This window comes from Mobula hypostoma, chromosome 1 (assembly GCF_963921235.1).
Source record: "Mobula hypostoma chromosome 1, sMobHyp1.1, whole genome shotgun sequence".
Lineage (NCBI taxonomy): Eukaryota > Metazoa > Chordata > Chondrichthyes > Myliobatiformes > Myliobatidae > Mobula > Mobula hypostoma.
In genome coordinates, this window is record NC_086097.1 from 129648828 (window position 1) to 129671799 (window position 22972).

The 22972-nt window shown below is 40.0% G+C and overlaps 1 protein-coding gene and 1 long non-coding RNA gene across 3 annotated transcripts in view; one reads left to right on the forward strand and one right to left on the reverse strand.

The window, feature by feature from the left end:
* The window catches only part of LOC134350455 (uncharacterized), a 35490-nt gene extending 31283 nt beyond the window's left edge, over positions 1 to 4207 (reverse strand). Inside the window, exons 1-2 of the long non-coding RNA XR_010018893.1 lie at positions 4177 to 4207; positions 3651 to 3735 (exon numbers count right to left, since the gene is read on the reverse strand). This is a non-coding gene — a long non-coding RNA (uncharacterized LOC134350455). The remainder of the gene's footprint in view (positions 1 to 3650; positions 3736 to 4176) is intronic.
* The window catches only part of LOC134350447 (solute carrier family 66 member 2), a 56740-nt gene extending 35019 nt beyond the window's left edge, over positions 1 to 21721 (forward strand). For both annotated transcript variants that reach the window (XM_063055650.1, XM_063055659.1), the window contains 2 exons: positions 10880 to 11096; positions 17665 to 21721. In XM_063055650.1, the coding sequence (XP_062911720.1) occupies positions 10880 to 11096; positions 17665 to 17872 (425 nt within the window). In that variant the 3' untranslated portion in view covers positions 17873 to 21721. The remainder of the gene's footprint in view (positions 1 to 10879; positions 11097 to 17664) is intronic.
* Positions 21722 to 22972: the final 1251 nt, after the last annotated feature.

The following is a 22972-nucleotide window of genomic DNA, read 5'->3' on the forward strand; positions in this document are numbered from 1 at the left end:
CGCATGCATTTTCTCTGGGTCTTCACTCTGCTTTGGCCCACCTGGACAATATGAACTTGTAAGTCAGACTGCTGTTCATTGACTGCAGCTCAGCGTTCAAAACAGTTGTCCCATCCAAACTCAGTGTCAAGCTTCAGGACCTGGGCCTCTGTACCTCCCTCTACAAATGGATACATAATTTCCTAATCAGCAGGTCTCAGTTAGTGAGGATTAGTAACATCTCACTGACCATCAGCATAGGTGCACCTCGAGACTGTGTGTTTAGTCACCTCTCAAATCTCTATACCCATATAATTGTGTGACTAAGCACAGCGCTTATGCCATCTTCAAATTTCCTTAGGATCACAGGTGGTGGTGAGTCAGCACACTGGATTGAGGTAGGTCACCTGGATGAGGAGTGCCACAAAAACCACCTCTCACTCAATGTTAGCAAAACTAAAGAACGGATTGAAAAAGAATCTAATTTTTTCCTGGCATATATGACAAATAAACTCTTCTCAGACTTCCTACTGGGTACAGGTATCGATTATGACCAACTTTTCGATGACAAACTCTGCCATCTTCTTCAGACATCATCCCTGAAGAAGCTGACAGAGTTTGTCTTTGAAACACCGGTTATAATCAATACCTGTACCCAGCTGGGAGCCTGAGACTGTTCACTTCAGGAAGGGGAAGGAAGTCAAACATGCACCAGTCTACATTTGGTGAATCAGTGGTGGAGAGAGTCAGCAGCATTCAAATTCTGGGTGTCAAAATATCAGTTGACCTGTCCTTGTACCAGTACATAGATGCAATCAGAAGGAAAGCAGGCCACTAAACACTTGAACAAACTTCTGCAGATGTACTGATCGAAGTATCCTGACTGGTTGCATCATGGTCCAGAATGGCAATTTAAATGTGCAAGAACTGTACCTGATGTACATATGTGTATACAAAACAATTATGTATACAACTTGGTGTTCGGGCAATATCCTCCCACATTTACCCCCTTTTATTGTTTGTGCATTGTGACAGAGACACAATATAAAGATTTCTACTCCCTTGGATGCAAGAAATAAAATAAATACAAATACAAATTAATAAGCTGCAGAGAGTAACTCTGCCTAATGTATCAGCGACACATTCCTCGCAACCATTTGTAGACTCTACAGGAACCACTGCCTTGTGAAGGCAACGTTCGTCATCGTGCCTTCTTCTCACAGCCACCATCATGCATGAAGTACAGAAGCTGAAAGTCCCACAGTACCGGGTTCAAGAACAGCTATATGCTTTCAACCATTCAATTTTTGAACCAACATGCAAAACCTTAATCATTCTGTTTAGCAATGCTATGAACACTTTGTCCATTTAGCACTAAAATTGATATTTTAATTTTTTTTTTGTAAAAATAACATGTAATTTGTTTTTATTTTGTAAGTGCTGTTTAGTCCATCTGCTGTTCACTCTTCACTCTCCAAGCAAAGAAAATAATGCTCAGTGGCCAGTTTAGTAGGTACATGCATATATACCTGCTCATCAATGCAAACATCTAATCAAGCAATCATGTGGCAGCAACTCCATGCTTAAGAGCATACAGACAAGGTCAAGAGGTTCAGTTATTGTTCAGACCAAACATCAAAATGGGAAGAAATGTGATCTAAGTGACTTTGATCGTGGAATGATGTTGGTGCCAGATGAGGTGGTTTGAGTATTTCAGAAACCATGGACCTCTTGGGATTTCCACTCATGAGTCTCAAGAGCAGGGGTTCCCAATCTTTTTTGTGCCATTAAGCAAGGTGTCTGGGAACCCCTGCTCTAGAGTCTACAGAAAATGGTGCAAAAACAGAAGAAACATCCAGTGAGTGGCAATTTTGTGGACAAAAATGCCTTGTTAATGAGAGAGGTCAGAGGATATTGTCCAAACCTGTTCCAGCTGACAGGAAGGCAACAGTAACTCGCATTGTACCAGTGGTGTGCAGACGAGCATCTCTGAACACAAACACGTCAAACCTTGAAATTGATGGGCTATATCAGCAGAAGGCCATGAACTTGCAGCATGTAGGTTGTTGGATAGGTACCATACTTTGTTACTTTGCACAAGGCGTATAAATGTAAACTTTCACAGCTTTATTGGAATAAATGTTTTTTATTTGTTTATAGAATTATTACAGAGTGGAACCAAAGATTTCGTTACACTCAGACATCATTTGGCTCATCAAATTTTGTATTGCAATGTGGACCCAATCAAGGAGAATACTTTTCTCTATAGATATAAAGATTTTTTTAAAAAATTATTATTTAAAACACGTGAAAATGTGTATCTCTGTCAAGGGAAGAATAGGCTTTAAATATAGTTTAGGTGCTGGCCTGTAGCACAAACTACCAAGAATAATTGGTACACATGAGACCGAGAAACTAAGAGTTCTCTAGTTCTGCTTATGAGAACTTCTGACAGGATATTGCTCAGTAACTTTTAACTTGCCTATATAAGACCCAGATAGTCATGTAAAACCCAAAATTATGTAATGAGGGGAAAAGAATCAGAAGCATTGTCAGCAAATCTATTTAGAGTCAGTTTGTTGTTTAAGCTAGAAAAAAATAAACCCAGACATAAACTACCATTGTAACATCAAGGGTTTAATGTTGAAGAATTTTCTTTTAAGAGCTGTCTTCTTTTCCCTGTGGTTAAGTGTTTGACTCTACTTTAGTTTCTTCCTGATGAGGTTGCTGTTTAACACTGAGGTTATGGGCAAGAGTGTATATCTTTTAAATATATATATATTTATCAATATCCTTAAACATTAGGACAGCAGGTCACTTGTAAACAATATACCTTTTGCAGTTTGAAAATGAAATCAACATTGTACTTGGTTGGGGAGATATTTCTAATAATACTTATTATATTTCTTTAAATTGGTTCTAATAAGTTGCGTAGGTAAGGTGGAAGGTTAAAAATTGGGAATGGCAAAGGCATTCATAGTTCACTAGACTCTGGATCAGAGAAGAATAGTTTGGGATATTGTCTTAATGACAGTAACCTAGGGCACAGAATTTTTTCTGAGCCACAAAAAAATACACTGAACTGGTGAGACATCAGGGTTTGTGCATTATATGTGCAACCCCCCCTCCTCACCTCCCAGCATTATTCTATTGCACATAAAACCCAGGGATCATGTGAAATTAAAATGAGTAACAAGAGACAACTGGATAATGACAGGTCGGGTTGTGGTGTGACTGAGGGAAGCCAAGGGAAGTTCACATCTTGTTGGCATTAGATTAAGATAATGATGGCTGCATTTGAGCATTTGTGAAGGAATGTGGAATCAGTGACATGACCATGTAGGTTGTACACAGGGTGTTGGGTACATGGAATGAGCTTCCAGTGAAAACTGTAGAGCCAGGTACAATTTCCTTTAAAAGACATTTTCACGAGTACATGGGTCAAATGCAGGCAAATGGGATATGGGATTAGATCAGATGGGTACCTTTATTGGCATGGACGAGTTGGTCCAATGGGCCTTTTTCCATGATGCCTAACTCTGATGTCAGGGCTTTGAAGATGTCAAGCATCCTTGAGTCCAGTATTGAGTTTGAAAGGTATTCACATGGGGTGTGCTTTGAGTTAGGTGTGCGCCTGTGAGGGACAAGTTCAAAATCTAAAAAGATCATACCTGTGTGAGGGTCCATATGTTGGCCTTGGCAACAATGAAGCAAGTCAGTCTGGTTCCCTTTGTGTAGCAATGCACAGCAGAATTTCTAGATAGATAGATAGATATACTTCATTAATCCCAAGGGAAATTTGGTTTTGTTACAGCCACACCAACCAAGAATAGAGCGTAAATATAGCAATACAAAAAACCCCAACAATCAAACAACAAAATGCAAAACTATGCCAGATGGAAAATAAGTCCAGGACCAGTCTATTGGCTCAGGGTGCCTGACCCTCCACGGGAGGAGCTGCACGTTCGATGGCCACAGGCAGGAACGACCTCCTGTGCCGCCAAGTGTTGTATCACGATGGAATGTGGCCGAAGTCCAACAGTAAGAAGTTCAATATCCAGTCTGCAAACACGTTCCTCGATTATAATATACCCCGGATTGCACCATCCGTTGTTAGCCAGATCAGTAAGCACCCCACTCCTTCACGCCGCTACCGCTCTCGGTGCACTTCCTGTCAGGCAGAACGGTATTACCCACCCAACTCCTCTTCTCCAAAAGTCTCTGTTGTCTTGACCCGGTCCTTTTTCCTCGGCTTTGTGATTCCCCCTCTGTGTGTTTTCCTCCAGATTTCAGCAGGGGTGTCTGCCGCTCTGTTCGCTAAGCCGACCGGAATTTGCTGGTCCGTGGAATACACAATGCGACCTTGCTTCTGTCCCGCGTGTCAGGAAGTAACCATTTCCAGTGCTAAAGAAAACCCAAATAAAACTCTCTCTAACAGCATATTAGAGAGGGTGCAGCTTCGACGTGTTACCGTGAGAAAAAAAATACCAAAAAATAATGTAAATTAAAAAGTAGGAAGAAGAAAGTAAAAGAATAGATCGGAACGGCTGTACCAGGCTGCATGCACGACCGGCGCATGCGCACATTTCTGGGCCAAGAGCAATGTTTTTGTGCACAGTGCCGACTGCAAACTTGGGCATGAATACAAAAACTGCTCTGAAAGGTGAAACGTAACCTTTTAACTGGGAAGGTTGAAGTACAATAATAAAAGATAAAGGTATATTTGTCAGTCTTGGTCAGATCCTATCAATGTTCAGTTCCACTTGACAAGATTCAAGAGAACTGTTGTGGATATTTTTAAATTCATTTTAAAGGATGTGGGCTTTGCATACAAGGCCATTATTTATTTCCTACTCAACAGTTCTTGAAGCTGATGGTAAGCTCACATCTTGAGTCACCATTATAATCCTTATGAAGGTGGTTTATTTATTTTTCTCCCCCAGTGCTTTTGGGTTATGACTTTCAGGACATGGTTCCATTGATGAAGAGCAACAATGTGTTTCCAAGTTTAAGATATCTTATGACATAGATGACCTGCAAGTGTGTTTGCTGCTCTTGTCATTGATGGTAGAGGGCAGGTTCATTTTGTTGATAGTACCAAAGGGCTGGAATGTTTAGGGTAGTGGATGGGATGCCAATGAGGCAGACTGTTTTGTTTCTGTATGTTGATCAGTTTTATTGATTGTTACCGTTGGGCTTGTTGAGGAATGTGGAGAATATACAAACACTCCTGACTTGTGCCTTGCAAAAAAATTGTGGGGTTTTATAAAGTGGGTTAGTAACTGCACAACCTTGTCCTTTGATCTGCTGTTGTAGTCAATATATTTATGCAGCCGGGCCAGTAGAGGTTCTCGTTAGTGATGAGCAGTTTTCCATATTGAATTCCTGTCATCACCAAACAATATATAATTACCTTGTGGTTATTTTAGTAACCTACAGTAGTTTTTATGTCTTGCATTGTACTAGTGCCACAAAACAACACATTTCATGAAATATGTATGTGAGTGATAGTAATCCTGATTCTGGATAGTTAGGATGAAGAGCACATTTTTAATGTGTTTGAGTATTATAAAGGATACAGACATGGGATTAACTATAAAAGGTTTTATACACTTGGTGTGCACTTCCCTGAAATTTGAAAGTGCGGGGTATTATTTAAGATGTAAAGGATATTTTGGGGATAGATATAGATATATCCTGACATGTATTCTTGCATCAGGAGCATAAACAAAAGATCATTATTCTGAAGCAAATGTACAGATTTATTAGAATGAAGAGCAGACATAGAAAGCGGAACCAGCTACTTTTTGTTTCTGATTTCACTTTGTGCAAAAAGTCTAAAGCTTATCTCCTGTTTGCACCATTTCACCCCACTCCTCGTCACCACTATATTTGCTGATCTAAACTTCTCAAAACGGCTTAAGAACTTAAAATAGCAGATTCGCTCCATGTCTATAATCTTTTCAATGCTAAAAGCAGTTTTTTTAATATAACTTGCTATCTTCCTGAAATAGCTCCCTATGCATCTCCACTTTCCACCTGTCATTCACTGTTTTACATTCGGCTGTGTAGATTCTAACCTTTGAGTTTCGCTCTAAACCTCTATCCTTCAACCCTGCTTAAAGCTTGCCTCGGTTGATTAAGGTGGCTATTAACTTCTCAACATCTCCTTGGGTTCAAATCAGTGAACATTTAGACAATAGACAATAGGTGCAGGAGTAGGCCATTCGACCCTTCGAGCCAGCACCGCCATTCACTGTGATCATGGCTGATCATCCACTGTCAGTATCCAGTTCCTGCCTTATCCCCATAACCTTTGATTCCACTATCTTTAAGAGCTCTATCCATCTCTTTTTGAAAGCATCCAGAGACTTGGCCTCCACAGCCTTCTGGGGCAGAGCATTCCATATATCCACCACTCTCTGGGTGAAAAAGTTTTTCCTCAACTCCGTTCTAAATGGCCTAACCCTAATTCTTAAACTGTGGCCCCTGGTTCTGGACTCACCCATCAGCGGGAACATGCTTCCTGCCTGCAGCGTGTCCAATCCCTTAATAATCTTATATGTTTCAATAAGATCCCCTCTCAGCCTTCTAAGTTCCAGTGTATGCAAGCCCAGTTGCTCCAATCTTTCGACATATGACAGTCCCGCCATCCCAGGAATTAACCTTGTGAACCTACGTTGCACTCCCTCAATAGCAAGAATGTCCTTCCTCAAATTTGGAGACCAAAACTGCACACAGTACTCCAGGTGTGGTCTCACCAGGGCCCTGTACAGCTGCAGAAGGACCTCTTTTGCTCTTATACTCAATTCCCCTTGTTATGAAGGCCAGCATGCTATTAGCTTTTTTCACTGCCTGCTGTACTTGCATACTTGCTTTCAGTGACAGATGTACAAGAACACCTAGATCTCATTGTGCTTCCCCTTTCCCTAACTTGACTCCATTTAGATAATGTTCTTACCACCAAAGTGGATAACCTCACACTTATCCACATTAAACTGCATCTGCCATGCATCTGCCCACTCACCCAGCCTGTCCAAGTCACCCTGCATTCTCATAATATCATCCTCACATTTGACACTGCCTCCCAGCTTTGTGTCATCAGTAAATTTGCTAATGTTACTTTCAATTCCCTCATCTAAATCGTTAATATATATTGTAAACAGCTGCAGTCCCAGCACTGAACCCTGCGGTACCCCACTGGTCACCGCCTGCCATTCCGAAAGGGACCTGTTAATCGCTACTCTTTGTTTTCTGTCAGCCAGCCAATTTTCAATCCATGTCAGTACTCTGTCCCCAATACCATGTGCCCTAATTTTGCCCACTAATCTCCTATGTGGGACTTTATCAAAGGCTTTCTGAAAGTTCAGGTACACTGCATCCACTGGCTGTCCCTTGTCCATTTTCATAGTTACATCCTCAAAAAATTCCAGAAGATTAGTCAAGCACGATTTCCCCTTCGTAAATCCATGCTGACTCAGACCAATCCTGTTACTGCTATCCAGATATGTTGTAACTTCATCTTTTATAATTGACTCCAGCATCTTTCCCACCACGGACGTCAGGCTAACCGGTCTATAATTCCCTGTTTTCTCTCTTCCTCCCTTCTTGAAGAGAGGGACAACATTAGCCACCCTCCAATCCACAAGAACTGATCCTGAATCTATAGAACATTGGAAAATGATTACCAATGCGTCCACGATTTCTAAAGCCAGCTCCTTAAGTACCCTGGGATGCAGACCATCAGGTTCCGGGGACTTATCAACCTTCAGACCCATCAGCCTATTCAAGACCATTTCCTGCCTAATATAAATTTCCTTCAGTTCATCCATTACCCTAGGTCTTTTAGCCACTATAACATCTGGGAGATTGTTTGTGTCTTCCCTAGTGAAGACAGATCCAAAGTACCTGTTCAACTCGTCTGCCATTTCCTTGTTCCCCATTATAAATTCACCCGCTTCTGTCTTCAAGGGCCCAATTTTGGTCTTAACTATTTTTTTCCTTTTCACATACCTAAAGAAGCTTTTACTATCTTCCTTTATATTCTTGGCTAGTTTACCTTCGTACCTCATTTTTTCGCCGCATATTGCCCTTTTAGTTACCTTCTGTTGCTCTTTAAAAGTTACGCAATCCTCCAGCTTCCCACTTGTCTTTGCTATGTTATACTTCTTCTCTTTTATTTTTATGCTGTCCATTACTTCCCTTGTCAGCCACGGCCTCCCCTTACTCCCCTTAGGATCTTTCTTCCTCTTTGGAACAAACTGATGCTGCACCTTCCGCATTATTCCCAGAAACACTTGCCACTGCTGTTCCACTGTCATCCCTGCTAGGGTATTGTTCCATTGAACTTTGGCCAGCTCCTCCCTCATAGCACCATAGTTCCCTTTGTTCAACTGTAATACTGACACTTCCGAGTTTCCCTTCTCCCTCTCAAATTGTAGATTAAAACTTAACATATTATGGTCACTACCTCCTAATGGCTCCTTTACCTCAAGGACCCTGATCAAATCCGGTTCATTGCACAACACTAAATCTAGAATTGTGTTCTCTCTGGTAGGCTCCAGTACAAGCTGTTCTAAGAATCCATCTCAGAGGGACTCCACAATCTCCCTTTCTTGGGGTCCAGCACCAACCTGATTCCTCCAGTCTACCTGCATGTTGAAATCCCCCATAACAACTGTAGCATTACCTTTGCGACATGCCAATTTTAACTCTTGATTCAACTTACACCCTACATCCAGACTACTGTTTGGGGGCCTGTAGATAACTCCCATTAGGGTCTTTCTACCCTTAGAATTTCTCAGTTCTATCCATACTGACTCTATGTCCCCCCTCGCAAGGGACTAAATATCATTCCTCACCAACAGAGCCACCCCACCCCTTCTGCCCCTCAGTCTGTCCTTTCGATAGGACGTATACCCTTAAATATTCATTTCCCAGGCCCTGTCCACTTGAAGCCATGTCTCTGTTATTCCCACAACACCATACTTACCAATTTCCAGCTGTGCCTCAAGCTCATCTCCTTTATTTCTTATACTCCGTGCATTCATATACAATACTTTCAATTCATTACTCCCCTCACCTCCCCTGACCAGTTTCTACATTACTGGTACTGTACATTAGTAATCTCTGGCTGAGCATGCAAATGTAGTGTCAGATTAAGAGCTCTTGTAGAGGTCTGGTGGCATTGGGATTTGTAACTGAAATTTTAAAAATAAATCTAGTTTAATTTAATTTTAAAAATTTTATATACATGGGTTCCGGTTAATTGGGCCATTGGTTATTCAAGGCAGTCACTTATTTGGAATAATTCTTAAAGAACCAAAACAAATCAAGAAAATAGCTGGAATTCCCTCTGTTTATTTGAGACTCTTGCTAATTAGCATGGGAGACCATCAGTCACATGAATCTGTGCGGCCATTAGAAACTCTAGTCCACTCTAAGCACTGTTTAGAGTGAACAGTTGCATACGCTTGTGTTATGTATCCATTTGAGCCGTTGGTCGCCAATTCAACAAGCAGTGATTTTTTTTTATATATATATGATTTTAAATAGAATTTTTGAGACCGTTGCCATGAAAATATTTGACACTATCCAAAAATATTATTCTACTGGACCAAATTAAAACCCATTTGCCTAACACCACCCATCAACAGCTGGTAGAGATAGCTGGAGTGCCAAAATCGACAATTGTGCGCTTGATATGTCAACAAGGTAAACTGTGGGAAGAATGGGCGTAATGTGAGGAACAACAGGGAACATCCCAAAAATGAAAGCATGAAGGTACGGATGCAGATGTTGAAGAGGTCCCCAATCAATGGTTTTTTTTATTGTAACTGGGCAAGATGTGAGTGCCATTGGACCAATATTTATTTTAAAAAAAACGAAGTCAGAGGTACTAGCTAAGAAGCTGGGTCATGAAGATTTTAAAGCAACAGCTGGTTGGGTGTCTCGATGGAATTGTAGGCACCACATTAAATTCAAGAAAGCACACAGCAAGAATTTAGGACAGATGACATTTGCAATGCTGATGAAACAGGCTTTTTTTAAAATCATGCCACGCCAAACAGCGCCCTTGGCTACAAACACATAACGCTACCCAGTGCAAAGAAAGCAACGGATCACAGAACTGTGTGTTCAAATATGTCAGGAACTGATTGGAAAAAAAAGCGTTAAACCTCTGCTTTAAGGGGTTAAGAATGGATAGTTTACCAATTGAGTACTATGCCAGTGTACACTCTATGAATTCCTCCGTCGGTAACCCATTATGAACGAATACAGTTTTATAGTGCTGTAGTAATATTGATAGTATTCTAATTTGTGTATTTCATTTAAGTACATAATTTGTTACTCAATTAAATGGAAGTTTGCCTTTTTTTAAATATACCTTTTTATCCATTTCCATGAAACTTTGTATAATTTGGGCAGCTGCTTAACTGAGCCAAAATGTACTGGTCCTGATGGTTCCTAATTAACTGGAATCGTGTGTGTGTGTGTGTGTGTATGTATGTATATGTATATATTTTATAAGCTATTGTATTTTTTCTTCTTGTTGAAAATAACAAATTTCACAACATGTGCCAGTGATATTTAAGCTGATTCTGATTCTTTCAAAAAAAAACTATCAATTCCGATAGAAATCTAAGTGTCCTATGTACTGTGATTAAAGGAAGAAATATGAAAGTGGAAACAGGAGCACATTTATCATTGCATAGATAATGCTATTCCAGTAAACAGGAAAATGAATATAGTAGGATGTACAGTTTAAATCTATTGTCTTCTCATATAGCAAATGAATGTGACATGTTATAATGTTTAATTCATTGTGATATAATCTAGGACTAATAAAAGCCTAGAAATTTGTCAGGAACTTCTCTTAATATTTTTGTTTCTGCTTTAGACTTTGATCTACAGTACTTCTGGATGTGGAGCAGATTTATTGATTATATCCAATGCGTATTGGTTTTCACTGTTGTAGCTGCATATATAACCTACCTCCTTATTGATTCTTCGCTCTTTGTGGAAACGCTTGGTTTCTTTGCTGTCTTCACTGAAGCCATGCTGGGTACTCCGCAGCTGTATCGTAACTATGAGAACAAATCCACAGAAGGAATGAGGTAAGAAGGCCTGTGTAATACTGATAATACGTTTGTGGGAAGAACAAGGTATTTAATTGTATGTTTAAACTGTTGATTACCATTTTGAGAGGACTAGAAAGCATAATCATATTCAAGCTTTAGCAAGTTGGTATTGAAGGACAGTTGAAGCCAATGGTAGTGGATAGCCAAATGTTGGTCAAGCCACAAGAAGACTTCTCTGTTCTTTTGCATCTTCCTGAACTATGAAGCCTTGATTTAACACCACAGCTGATAGATTTCATCTCTAAAGCTGTAGCACTTAGTGCTACACTAAAATGGCAGCTTACATTGTAGGTTTCAATAGGTAAATTTAATGTCAGGAAAATGTATACAATATACATTCTGAAATTCTTTTTCTCTGCAAACATCCACAAAAACAGAGAAGTGCCCCAAAGAATGAATGACAGTTAAATGTTAGAACCCCAAAGCCCCCCCACCTCCCCCTTCCCACACATAAGCTACAGCAAAGTGATGACCCCCCCTGTCCCCACCAGCAAAAAAGCATCTGCACCCTCCACTGAGCACTCAAGCATGCAGCAAAGCATCAATAAAGAGACAGACTTGCAGTACCCCAAAGACCACTCATTCACCTAGTAATTCGACATACCACAGGCTCTCTCTCTCTCTCTCTCTCCCTAATAATGGAGAAAGAGATGTCCCTGTCTCACAGTGGGAGGTGAGATATAGCAAATCAACTCGCTGATATTATGGTATTAAAAGTCTGTTGCGTTGCTTCTTCCGAGCTCTGTGGCCAAAGAACTCAGGTCTCTGGGCATGCAGCCAGCAGCCAGCTCGCTGCTTTCAATCTTCTGTGTACTCCCACGACACATCAGGCGGCAGCACTGACCTCAAATCCGCCCGGCTCCAGAGCCACGAAAATCCAGCATCCTGAAGGCACGTTAGTCTTCCAGGTGGCGTCTTTGACATTTCAAAAAGCGGCCAGTCGTGAGGCCTTGAGAACGGGTCCTATTTCTGAAGTCAGCGTGTAACTTTAGGTCAGGGTCTTCAAAAGAACCCTGAAAAGGAAAAAAAGAGATATTAAAGATGGAAATAGAGCTGTTTCCGAAGATGCAAGCAAAGGAGTTGCTGTTAGTCACCATCCTAATCTCCGCCCTCCCTCACATTTGCTTTGTATGGCTTTGGTCCTGGACTAGAGGTTGAGTATTTCAGGTGGCAAATGTGAGATCTCAATATACAGAAGCAAATTTAAAGATGTAATAAATAATGCAGCATCCTAAAACCAAGGCTGCTAATAGATCAAGTGACTGCATCCCTCAAAATATCTTTCTTTTACTTGAAATATCTCTCATTAACTTAAACCAAACTTTTCTTTTTAGGTACACGAAGTTGGGAACATGAAAGAATCATTTGATTTCTTGACTCATTAAGAGCTGACCATAAGAGCAGAATTATGACATTCGGCTCATCAAGTCTGCTCCACCATTTGATCTTGGCTGATTTATCTTCCCTTTCATCCCCATACTTCTGTCTTCTTCCCGTAACCTATGATACCCTTACAAATCAAGAATGTGTCAACCTCCGCTTTAAATATAGCCAATGAATTGGCCTCCACAGAGTTCTGTGGCAATGAATTATAACCATATAACCATGTAACAATTACAGCACAGAAACAGGCCATCTTGGCCCTTCTAGTCCGTGCCGAACTCTTACTCTCACTTAGTCCCACCGACCTGTACTCAACCCATAACCCTCCATTCCTTTCCTGTCCATATATCTATCCAATTTAACTTTAAACGACAACATCAAATTTGCCTCAACCACTTCTACTGGAAGCTCATTCCACGCAGCCACCAGTCTCTGAGTAAAGAAGTTCCCCCTCATGTTACCCCTAAACTTTTGCCCTTTAACTCTCTACTCATGTCCTCTTGTTTGAATCTCCCCCACTCTCAATGGAAAAAGCCTATCCATGTCAACTCTATCTATCCTCTTATAATCTTAAATACCTTTATCAAGTCCCCCCTCAACCTTCTACGTTCCAAAGAATAAAGACCCAACTTGTTCAACCTTTCTCTGTAACTTAAGTGATGAAACCCAGGTAACATTCTAGTAAACCTTCTCTGTACTCTCTCTGTTTTGTTGACATCTTTCCTACAATTTGGTGACCAAAACTGTACACAATACTCCAGATTTGGCCTCACCAATGCCTTGTACAATTTCAACATTGCATCCCAACTCCTGTACTCAATGCTCTGATTTATAAAGGCCAGCCTACCAAAAGCTTTCTTCACCACCCTATCCACATGAGATTCCATCTTCAGGGAACAATGCACCATTATTCCTAGATTCCTTTGTTCTACTGCATTCTTCAATGCCCTACCATTTACCATGTATGTCCTATTTTGATTAGTCCTACCAAAGTGTAGCACCTCACATTTATCAGCATTAATTCTAATTCACCACCTCTTGGCTAAAGAGATTCCTCCTCATCTCTGTTCTAAAGGAACATTCATCTGTTCTGAGGCTGTACTGTCTGGTCCTAAGTTCCCCCAGTACTCGAAATATACTCCACGTCCACTCTTATCTACTCCTTTCAATATTCAATAGGTTTCATTGAGGAGCACCTGCCCCGCACCCCCCCACTCATTCTTCCAGAATCTAAGATCATTCTCAGAAACCTCCCCTGGACCCTCTCCAATGCCAGCACATACTTCCTTAGATTTGTGGCCCAAAACTGCTCATCAAAATATCAAAGATGGCCTGACCAATGCCTTATAAATCCTCATTATTACTTTTGACCTGCAAGTTAACCTTTAGGAATCCTGCACGAGGTCTCCCCAGTCCCTTTGCACCTCCCATTTCTGAAATAGCTCCTCTATTTAGAAAATAGTTCATGCCTTTGTTGCTTTTATGAAATTGCATGACCATACACTTCCCTACAACCTATTTCATCTGGCATTTCTTTGCCCATTCTCCTAATCTGTTTAAGTTCTTCTGCAGTCTCCCTGTTTCCTTAATACTACCTACTCCTCCACCGATCTTGGTACCATATACAAACCTGTCACAAATCCATCAGTTCAGTCATCCAGGTTATTAACATATAACCTGAAAAGTAGCAAACCCAACTCTGATCCCTGTGCAACACCGCTAGTTAGCAGCAGCCAACCAGAAAAAATCCTCTTTATTCCCACTCTGCCTTCTGGCAGTTGGCCAATCTACTCATTTTCTCACTTTTGTTTAGAGATACAGCAACAGTCCCTTGGGGCCTAACAAGTCAGTGCTTCCCAATTATATCTGCTTGACCAATTAGCCTACGAACCCGTATATGTTTGGTATGTGGGAGGAAACCAAAGCACCCATAGGAAACCAATGCAGTTAAGAGAAAAATGTACAAACTCCTTGTAGGCAGCTGTGAGAATTGAACCTGGGTTGCATCCACTGCTAAAACTATACTACTGTATCACCTATCTTCGGTTCATGCTAGTATCTTTCCTGTAATACCATGGAGTCCTAAGTTGTTTATTAGCCTCATGTGCAGCACCTTATCAAAGGCCTTTTGAAAATCCAAGTTAAAAAAATCCGCTGATTTTTCTTTGTCTACCTTTTCTATCATTTTCTCAAATAATTCCAATTTCCACAGTGAAGCCTGATGCAAAATACTTACTCTGTTCGTCTACCATTTCCTTGTCCCCCCCATTACTACCTTTCCAGCATAATTTTCCAGTGATCCAATATCCACTCTCGCCTCTTTTCCTCTTTATATATCTGATAAAAAAAACTTTTGGTAATGGCAGCAAAATCGAGGCCCGATGTGAATTGCCATGGTGAGGCCAGGTCCTAGTGTGCGGTTCAGACAATTTAAGCACCGGCCCGGATAGTCTGAGGGCTCCTTTCTCCGTGACACTAGGGCTGCGAGAGTGCCCCCAGCTGCCGTGCTTCACGTCTGCGAACTTTGTGGTGATTTGTCCCGCTAATACGTATGAATGTAGGCCTACTCTGTGGTGCTAGCGGGATTTGGATCGAAGGACTCAGTTTGGCTCGGAATGCTGTGGTTGTTGCTCGCTTCAATTGTTTGCATGAGTTGTTTTGTGTTTTTTTTCCCCCTCTTTTTCTGGGGGTTGGTCTTATGTTTTTTTAAGTGGGTTCTTCTGGGTTCCTTGCTTTGCAACTGCCTGTAAGTAAACAATACTCAAGGCTGTATCATTTATACATTGATAATAAATGCACTTTGAACCTTTGAATCCTTTTTGATGCTTTTGGCTAGCTTGCCTTTGTATTTCATCTTTTCTTTCCTTATGTTTTTTCTTTGCCTTCTGTTGCTTTTTAGAAGTTTCCCAATCCTCTAACTTCCCACTGATTTTTACTATATTATATGCTCTCTCTTGTGCTTTTATGCTGACTCTGACTTCTGAGGTCATGCACAGTTACCTCATCCTCCTTCCAGAATACTACTTCATGTGTGGCATGTATCTATCCTGCGCCTTCCAATTTGCCACCAGAAACTCCAGCCATTGCTGTTCCTCTGTCATCCCTGCTAGTGTTCCCTTCCAATCAAATTTGGCCAGCTTCTCTCTCATGCCTCTGTAATTCCCTTTACTCTGCAATACTGATACATCTTTTCTCTCTCTCAAACTGCAGAGTGAATTCTATCATATTATGATCATTTCCTCGGAAGGGTTCTTTACCTTAAGCTCCCTAATCATATCTGGTTCATTACACAACACCCAATCCAGAATTGCCTTTCCCTTAGTGGGCTCAATCACAAGCTGCTGTAACAAGCCACATCATAGGCATTCTACAACTTCCCTGTCTTGGGATCCAGCACCAACTTGATTTTCCCAATATGCCTGCATATTGAAATTCCCCGTGACTATGGTAACATAGCCCTCATTGTATGCCTTTTCTATTTTTGTTGATATTTATATCCCACATCTGGGCTACTGTTCAGGGCCCATCAGAGTCTTTTTATCCTTGCAGTTCCTTAACACTAACCAGAAGGATTCTGCATCTTCCGATCCTATGTTATCTGTTTACATTTTTTTTTAACCATCAATGCTACCCTAACCCCTCTGCCTACTCTTTCATCTGTACCATCATCATATTCCTGCCCTGACTAGCACATGGCACTGTGAGTAATCCAGAGATTTCCACTTTGGAGGTCCTGTTCTTCAGCCTTTTCCCTAACTCCCTGTACTCACTGCATAGGACCTCTTGCCCCTTTATTCTGATGCCATTGCTACCAATGTGCACCATAACCTCTGGCTATTAACCCTCCTTCTTGAGAATCATCTTCTGCTGCTGCTCTGAGACATCCTGGCCCTAGCATCCGTGAGACAACACACCATTCTGGGTTCTCTTTTGTGGCCACAGAATCTCCTGTCTATCCCCCTAACTAGCAAGTCTCCTATCACTGCTACTCAGCTTCACTTTACTCTTCCCTGCTTTGCCTCAGAGCCAGCCACAGTGGTACTGGCCTGGCTGCTGTTGCTGTGCCCTGATAGATCATTTCTACCCCCCCCCCCCACCAAAGCTGTATTGAAAGGGGAATACTTGTTGCTGAGAGGAATGTCCGCAGGGGAACCCTGCACCGACTGCCTACTCCCCTTCGCCTGATATTCAACTACCTACTATCTGAAGCCTTCAGTCTGAGTGTGACCACCTCAGTAAAAGACTCATCTGTGAAATTTTCCGCCTCTCAGACCATCCTGAGTGCATCCAGCTCCAGCTCCAGTTCCTTGACCTTGTCAGTCAGGAGCTGAAGTTGAGTGCACTTCCTGCAGATGTAGTCATCCGGGAGACCAGTTCTGCTACTGTTTTTGGTGCCTTCAGCCAAAAATTCAAAGAAGTGCTGTGGACAATGCTGAGATGAGGTTTGGGCTGAGACAGGATGATGCAAATGTAAAATGGTTCCTGTCCTAGTTTGTTGTGTTTAAGGGAAGGGGAAAGATGTACATTTATTTAGTGACTTTCATTTTCCTAAACATTTTCCCACCAACAAATTGCTTATTATAATGTAGAAAATTTTTCCACAGCAAGCTCCCACAGTCGTTAAGATAAGGTCCCACCTGTCTGCTTTTCATAATCTTAGTTGAACGATGACAAATACCTCCCCTGCTTCTCTTCAGTATATTGCCCTAGGCTCTTTTCTATTCACCTGAGAACATAAGCAGTATTTTACATTAATATTTTATCCAAAAGATAGCACTTTTAACTATACAAGGTTCCCTTTACAGGAAGGTGAACATTTTGTGTGATCTCTGTGCAGGAGGGGATTTAATCCAATGGCAAGATTGCCACAGCAGATTATGTGTTCTTCCCAACTTTTAACTTTTATTCTTCTTAAGTATTAAGCAGAACTCAATTAGTCAATGTAAGTGAAGTAAAAGGTCTGGTAAATGCAAACACTTATTTCTTTTGCGGAGCTTTGTAGTGGTAAAACCAGCAGGTAGCAACTAATCAGTCTTCCAGGTAGTGAAGCAGGCAGTGTATATATTTTACAGCAATACAGTTTATCCTTTAAAAATTTGAGTTTACCCAAGTCTTGTAAATGAATGATTAGTAATTTTCAATGTTTTTACTCCCCATGAAGTATCACAATGGTGTTGATGTGGACAAGTGGCGACACTTTCAAGACTGCTTACTTCATTCTGAACCAGGCACCTTTCCAGTTCTGGATATGTGGATTGCTCCAAGTTTGTGTCGATATTACTATCCTCTTTCAAGCTTACTACTATGACCGTTACCCTCAGAAACCATCTTCTCACACCGTCCCTTCCACGAGCACCAAGGCACTTTAACTGCAACGTTATTCAACAGGAGCACCAAATGATCATGTCCTGCAAGGGACAGCAAAGCCCTCAAAATTGAACCAGTGCCAATAATATAATGTTGGCTCTCAGGATTCTGGAAGGATCTCAAAGTTTCTTTCAAGAAAAAAAAGTTACACAGTTAAACTATTGTCAGTATGTCTTTGATTATTTATATATTCTATTATGTTTAATTCACCATTGTCTTTCACTTGGTTTATCTAAATGCCTTATCATATGTAAACACGAGGAAATATGCAGATGCTGGAATTTCAGACAACACACATAAAATTTGCTGGTGAATGCAGCAGACCAGGCAGCATCTTTAGGAAGAGGTACAGTTGACGTTTCGAGCCGAGATCCTTCGTCAGGACTAACTGAAAGAAGAGCTAGTAAGAGATTTGAAAGTGGGAGGGGGAGGTCTTGGCCCAAAACGTCGACTGTACCTCTTCCTAAAGATGCTGCCTGGCCTGCTGCATTCACCAGCAACTTTTATGTGTGTTGCCTTACCATATGTACCATTTTGGAACATTTTTGTTTTCTGAGATTTCCCCCCCCCCCCACTGGTGTTTCGTACATCTTGCAATGTGATTGTGTTTTGATCATCTAACAAAAACAGTTTTTGTTAAATCCTTTACACATATCCAAAGAATCTTGCACTAAGCACCCACTTTTAAACATGAATCTTGATTCATTGTCATATGTTATTATGACCACCATTTCCACTTTCTTCTCAAAAAGCCACAAGGAGACAAATTTAAAAGAAATCTGTTTTATATTTGGAAGACACAGAATCCATTTCCACACTACTTTGTTCAAGTGATCCGAGTAATTTTATCAGTAACTAGTTAAAATTGGATCCGCAACAGCTTTCAGAGGTATCATGGGGAACTGGGAGCCAACTTAATTTGTTGATGATTGGATGCCTCAGTGATGTTGCCGTTGGTACTGGGCACACTGGAGTGGAAGAGAAAGTTTGGACATTAATTTAGTGCTTCGGATCCCCACCACACTTCACACCAGGTGCTTATCCAGGGTGAATTCTGAGCGCCTCTCAGAGTGAAAAGTGTTGGTACAGTGTTTGCTAAAGACAAGAGAGACTAAGATATTTGCTCTATCATGAATGATAGACGATCACAGGAGAAGAGCAAAAAGTAAAAGAAAATATTTTGTCAGATATACTCCATACTCAGCAATGAAGTAAGTTAATTGTAGTCACTTTCCATCTTTGGTAAAAATAGTAATGGAAGTGAGAGTTCTTTTTAACAAAATTGATGACATTTACTCTTTCAATGATCTCCAAATGCTGACTCTATTTTTACCCTTTCCTCTAGATTTATTGGCATGTTATCTTCACACATCAATTTTGCATGGTGGTGTAGCAATCATTCCTAAACACAGATCTAGTTTGCCTTTCATCTGCCCCACTTCTCGATGCTCTCATTGGTGCTTAAATCTGCCTACATTTTTTTGCAGTGGATTTGCTTAAATAAATAAGCATTTATATGTAGGAATTTCAACTATAATCCATTTTGGATGCTTCCTGTGCTGTTCTTCATATCAAAAGACTAACTCAATATTTTCTGTCTTCCTATTTGGGGAATGTCCTGGTACTATCATCCGCTTTCCCCACGCCATGGTGATTCCTTCATACTCAGCACTCTGAGACAGCCATTGGAGCCAGAGGCCAGGTTTTACCACTTTTAATATAGTTGACTAATCCAATCCATTTCCTACAAAGAAAAGTTCGTATGATTACATTAACAGCTGAATAAAATTAAATCTTCTTTGCAGAATACTTCATTAAAGAACTTGGTACCAATGAATTCCAACCCCTTAATGGAAGTATGATATTACAGTCCTTACAGTCATATTCTTAAACTGTTGAACTGAGATCTGATCATTTTTTTGTGTGAGCAATAGTGTTACAATTAGTTATTTGACATTCACAGGATTCTAGCAGTCTGTGAAATTGTATTCTCTCAGACTGAAGTTAAACTGTTACCAGCTAACTTACAATGGCTGGAAGCAATTTCACCTAGTTTTGTAAATAGGTGAGTAAAGCTGTTACAGAACTGTTCCACTGGGTGACCTACCTTTGGCTGTGTAGAGCAACAAATGAGAGTTGTATCTTGAAAGGTTCTTAACAATTTCAGAATCAGGTTATCACTGACTTAGATGACATAAAATTTGTTTTTTTGTGGCTGCAGTATAGTGCAAAATCAAAATTGCTATAAAATTACAAAAATAATTAGTGTATTAAAAAAAAGGGATAAAGAGGTAGTGTTAATGAGTTTATGGACTGTTTAGAAAGCTGTTGGAGAAAGAGAAGGTGTTCCTGAATTGTTGAGTATGAGTCTTTAGGCTCCTTTACCACTTCCCCCAGTGGTGGTAATAAGATTTACAATCCACTTTCTTAATTTTGCTTGGGAGCTATTTACTGAATTTCTGCTATAACTTTGTCACTGGATAACATTTGCTCTACAACAGGTTGCTGGTTGTCATTGTTTGCTTTGGGCCTAAGTGACCTTACAAATTTAAAGAGGAACATTTTAAGCCAAGTTGTCTGTGCTTGTGTGTTCATACTGCAGCATGTGTATTCAAAACCTAGGGGCCTGCTAAATGCTGGCCTTTCTAATCTAGTTATAAAATATTTAAATTTTCTAAAATATTTTCTTAAAATACTTTTCAAAATCAAGAACAGTTCCATATTTGTGCCATATTTGTTCTTCTATTAGCTGCTCTAAAGATTTAGTAACAAAACATTTATTCTGCTGAAACCAGTTTGCGCAGTTTTTCATACTGGTGTTCTGAGTAAACCTTGCCTACCTTTATAACCCAGACTCTACAGTCACCATGTAAACACTTACACCGGCCTAATCCAGTCATTTGTGCAGTTTGTAGCCAGCATATGGCCACAGTACAAGATATAGCCTTCTGTTCTCAATTAGCAAGCAAAAAAAAGAGGCTGATCTTGTCTGGCATCATCCATTGTAACTGCTAGCTTTTAGACAAGTTCCTATACCTGTTTATAATTTTAGTGTGAATTTCTGCAAACTCAAAGGAAAGTCACACCATCTTATCATTAGCTTGCTTAATATTTTGATATTTATTAAATACATACAATGGGATTTATACTTTGCTTTCGGGAATCTTAAAATCTCTATCTGTATTCCTAGAGTATGAAATACCATTACTAGTGCACGTTGAAAAATAGAGGTATTCCTAAACTTGATTCCTGATATTAGGTGCAATAATCTCAATTATGTTTACATAATGTTTTCTTGTCTATTTGGTTTTCTGCTAAACGGTAGGAAAGTATTTACAATGGGGGATAAGTCAAATGGGTACATTTGGATCTCGCACTTCTTGACTGGTCATGAAATGTTTAAACTTTTTCATTTTTTGTTCTTACCGGTTACGTTGAGTAGGTTTACATCATGTTAGCGTTTAATGTGTGTTTATAAGTATTTGAATAATTGACATCTTGTATTATGTCAAATCTACCAAAAAAGTAAAAGATTTGTTCATTGTCTAAAGGAACCAGGTGAAAGGACTGGACTGAACTGGCACAAGAATGTGGCACAACACAGCCAGCCTTAGCCTGTGCTGCCGATCAGCATTGTATGTAGGTGCTTTGATGTATTACATATAAGATTACTGAATGAAACGAGAAAACATGACAAAACTTGAAGTGCATTCATTAGAGACTCTGTATTCATGCATTAAACTAAAACTTAAATAAAAGTATTTGGAACTGAGAATAGATTCTTGTGAATGCAATTATTTCCTTCCAATTAAAAGCTTAGATTAGAGCACACATTTCTAATGTTATATTTATCATGTAAGTAACCACAAATATAAATTACAAATATATACTATATTACTATTAATTTCCATATTGTCAAGAGTGATTCTGTTCATGGGATATGTTGCATTAAAATACATGTTAATTTTGATTTTCCTCTTGCATAGGGGTATGCCTTACAGATGATGCTCTTGTCTGTTACCGTTAACAAGTCTAGGACAGTCCAGACTGATTACTCAAGCAATGAATCATAGATTTTGATGATTAATGGTGGCACAGTTTTATGGATATGTTCTCTGATGTAAATGTGCTATACTTTTTGAAGATGTCATTAGAAGTCTTCAGCCACATAAGGAGGAGAATGTGGTAATTTGTGCATTAACGTTTCATTCTCTGTGAAAGCCCAGACTTGACTCACTTTTTCCTAAAATATCCAGTCAGAACTCTGTCTCAAACCAAAATGTGACAATTTGAATAAAGAAAGATACTGTACAATGACAAACTGGAAACAATCATCAATACTTTGAAAATGCCCCAATCAACATGCATACCTTCTGCTAATGAGCAACTTCTGTTTATCCAAACTTTGACATGCAATTGTTTGTTGTGCTAAATATAGGCTTGAAAACTTAGGAACTGCTGTTTTTTTTTTATTTTTCAAAGAAATTTTTAAGTGAAAAATGTGATTTCATATTTGGTTTTCTCAGAGCATTCTGAAGTTAATTCATTAAATTGCCCACCCTTTGTAACACTGGCTGCATTCAAATCTTAAATTGCATCCTGATTACAAATCTGCAAGTTTAAGCTTTTTTTTGTGGGGGTGAGGGCATTTTAAATACTGTATCCCCAAAGCAAACCCTTTGTAATTGATTGAAGTCACTTGAATGCAAGTACTTAAAAATTGGATTAGATACCAATTGAGTTATTTTTGGTTTGTTCAGTTAACACAATAATGCAAGTTATTGATTTTTGTTTGAACAAAAGCACCTCCGTGAAATTTCATTTAAAAGCATATTAGAGCCTGCAAATAGCAATGGCTAAAGGCACAGGACTGCAGATGCTGCAATCTGGAGTGACACACAAGATGCTGAAGGAACCCAGTGAATCAAGCAGCAGCTGTTGAGGGAAATGGACAGTTATTGTTTTGGTCAAGACCCTTCATCTGAATGGGATGAAGAGTCTTGACCTAAAATGTTGACTGTCCATTTCCCTCCACAGATGCTGCATGACCTGCTGAGTTCTTCCAGCATCCTGTGTATTGTTGAAATAAAGGTTTCATGAGC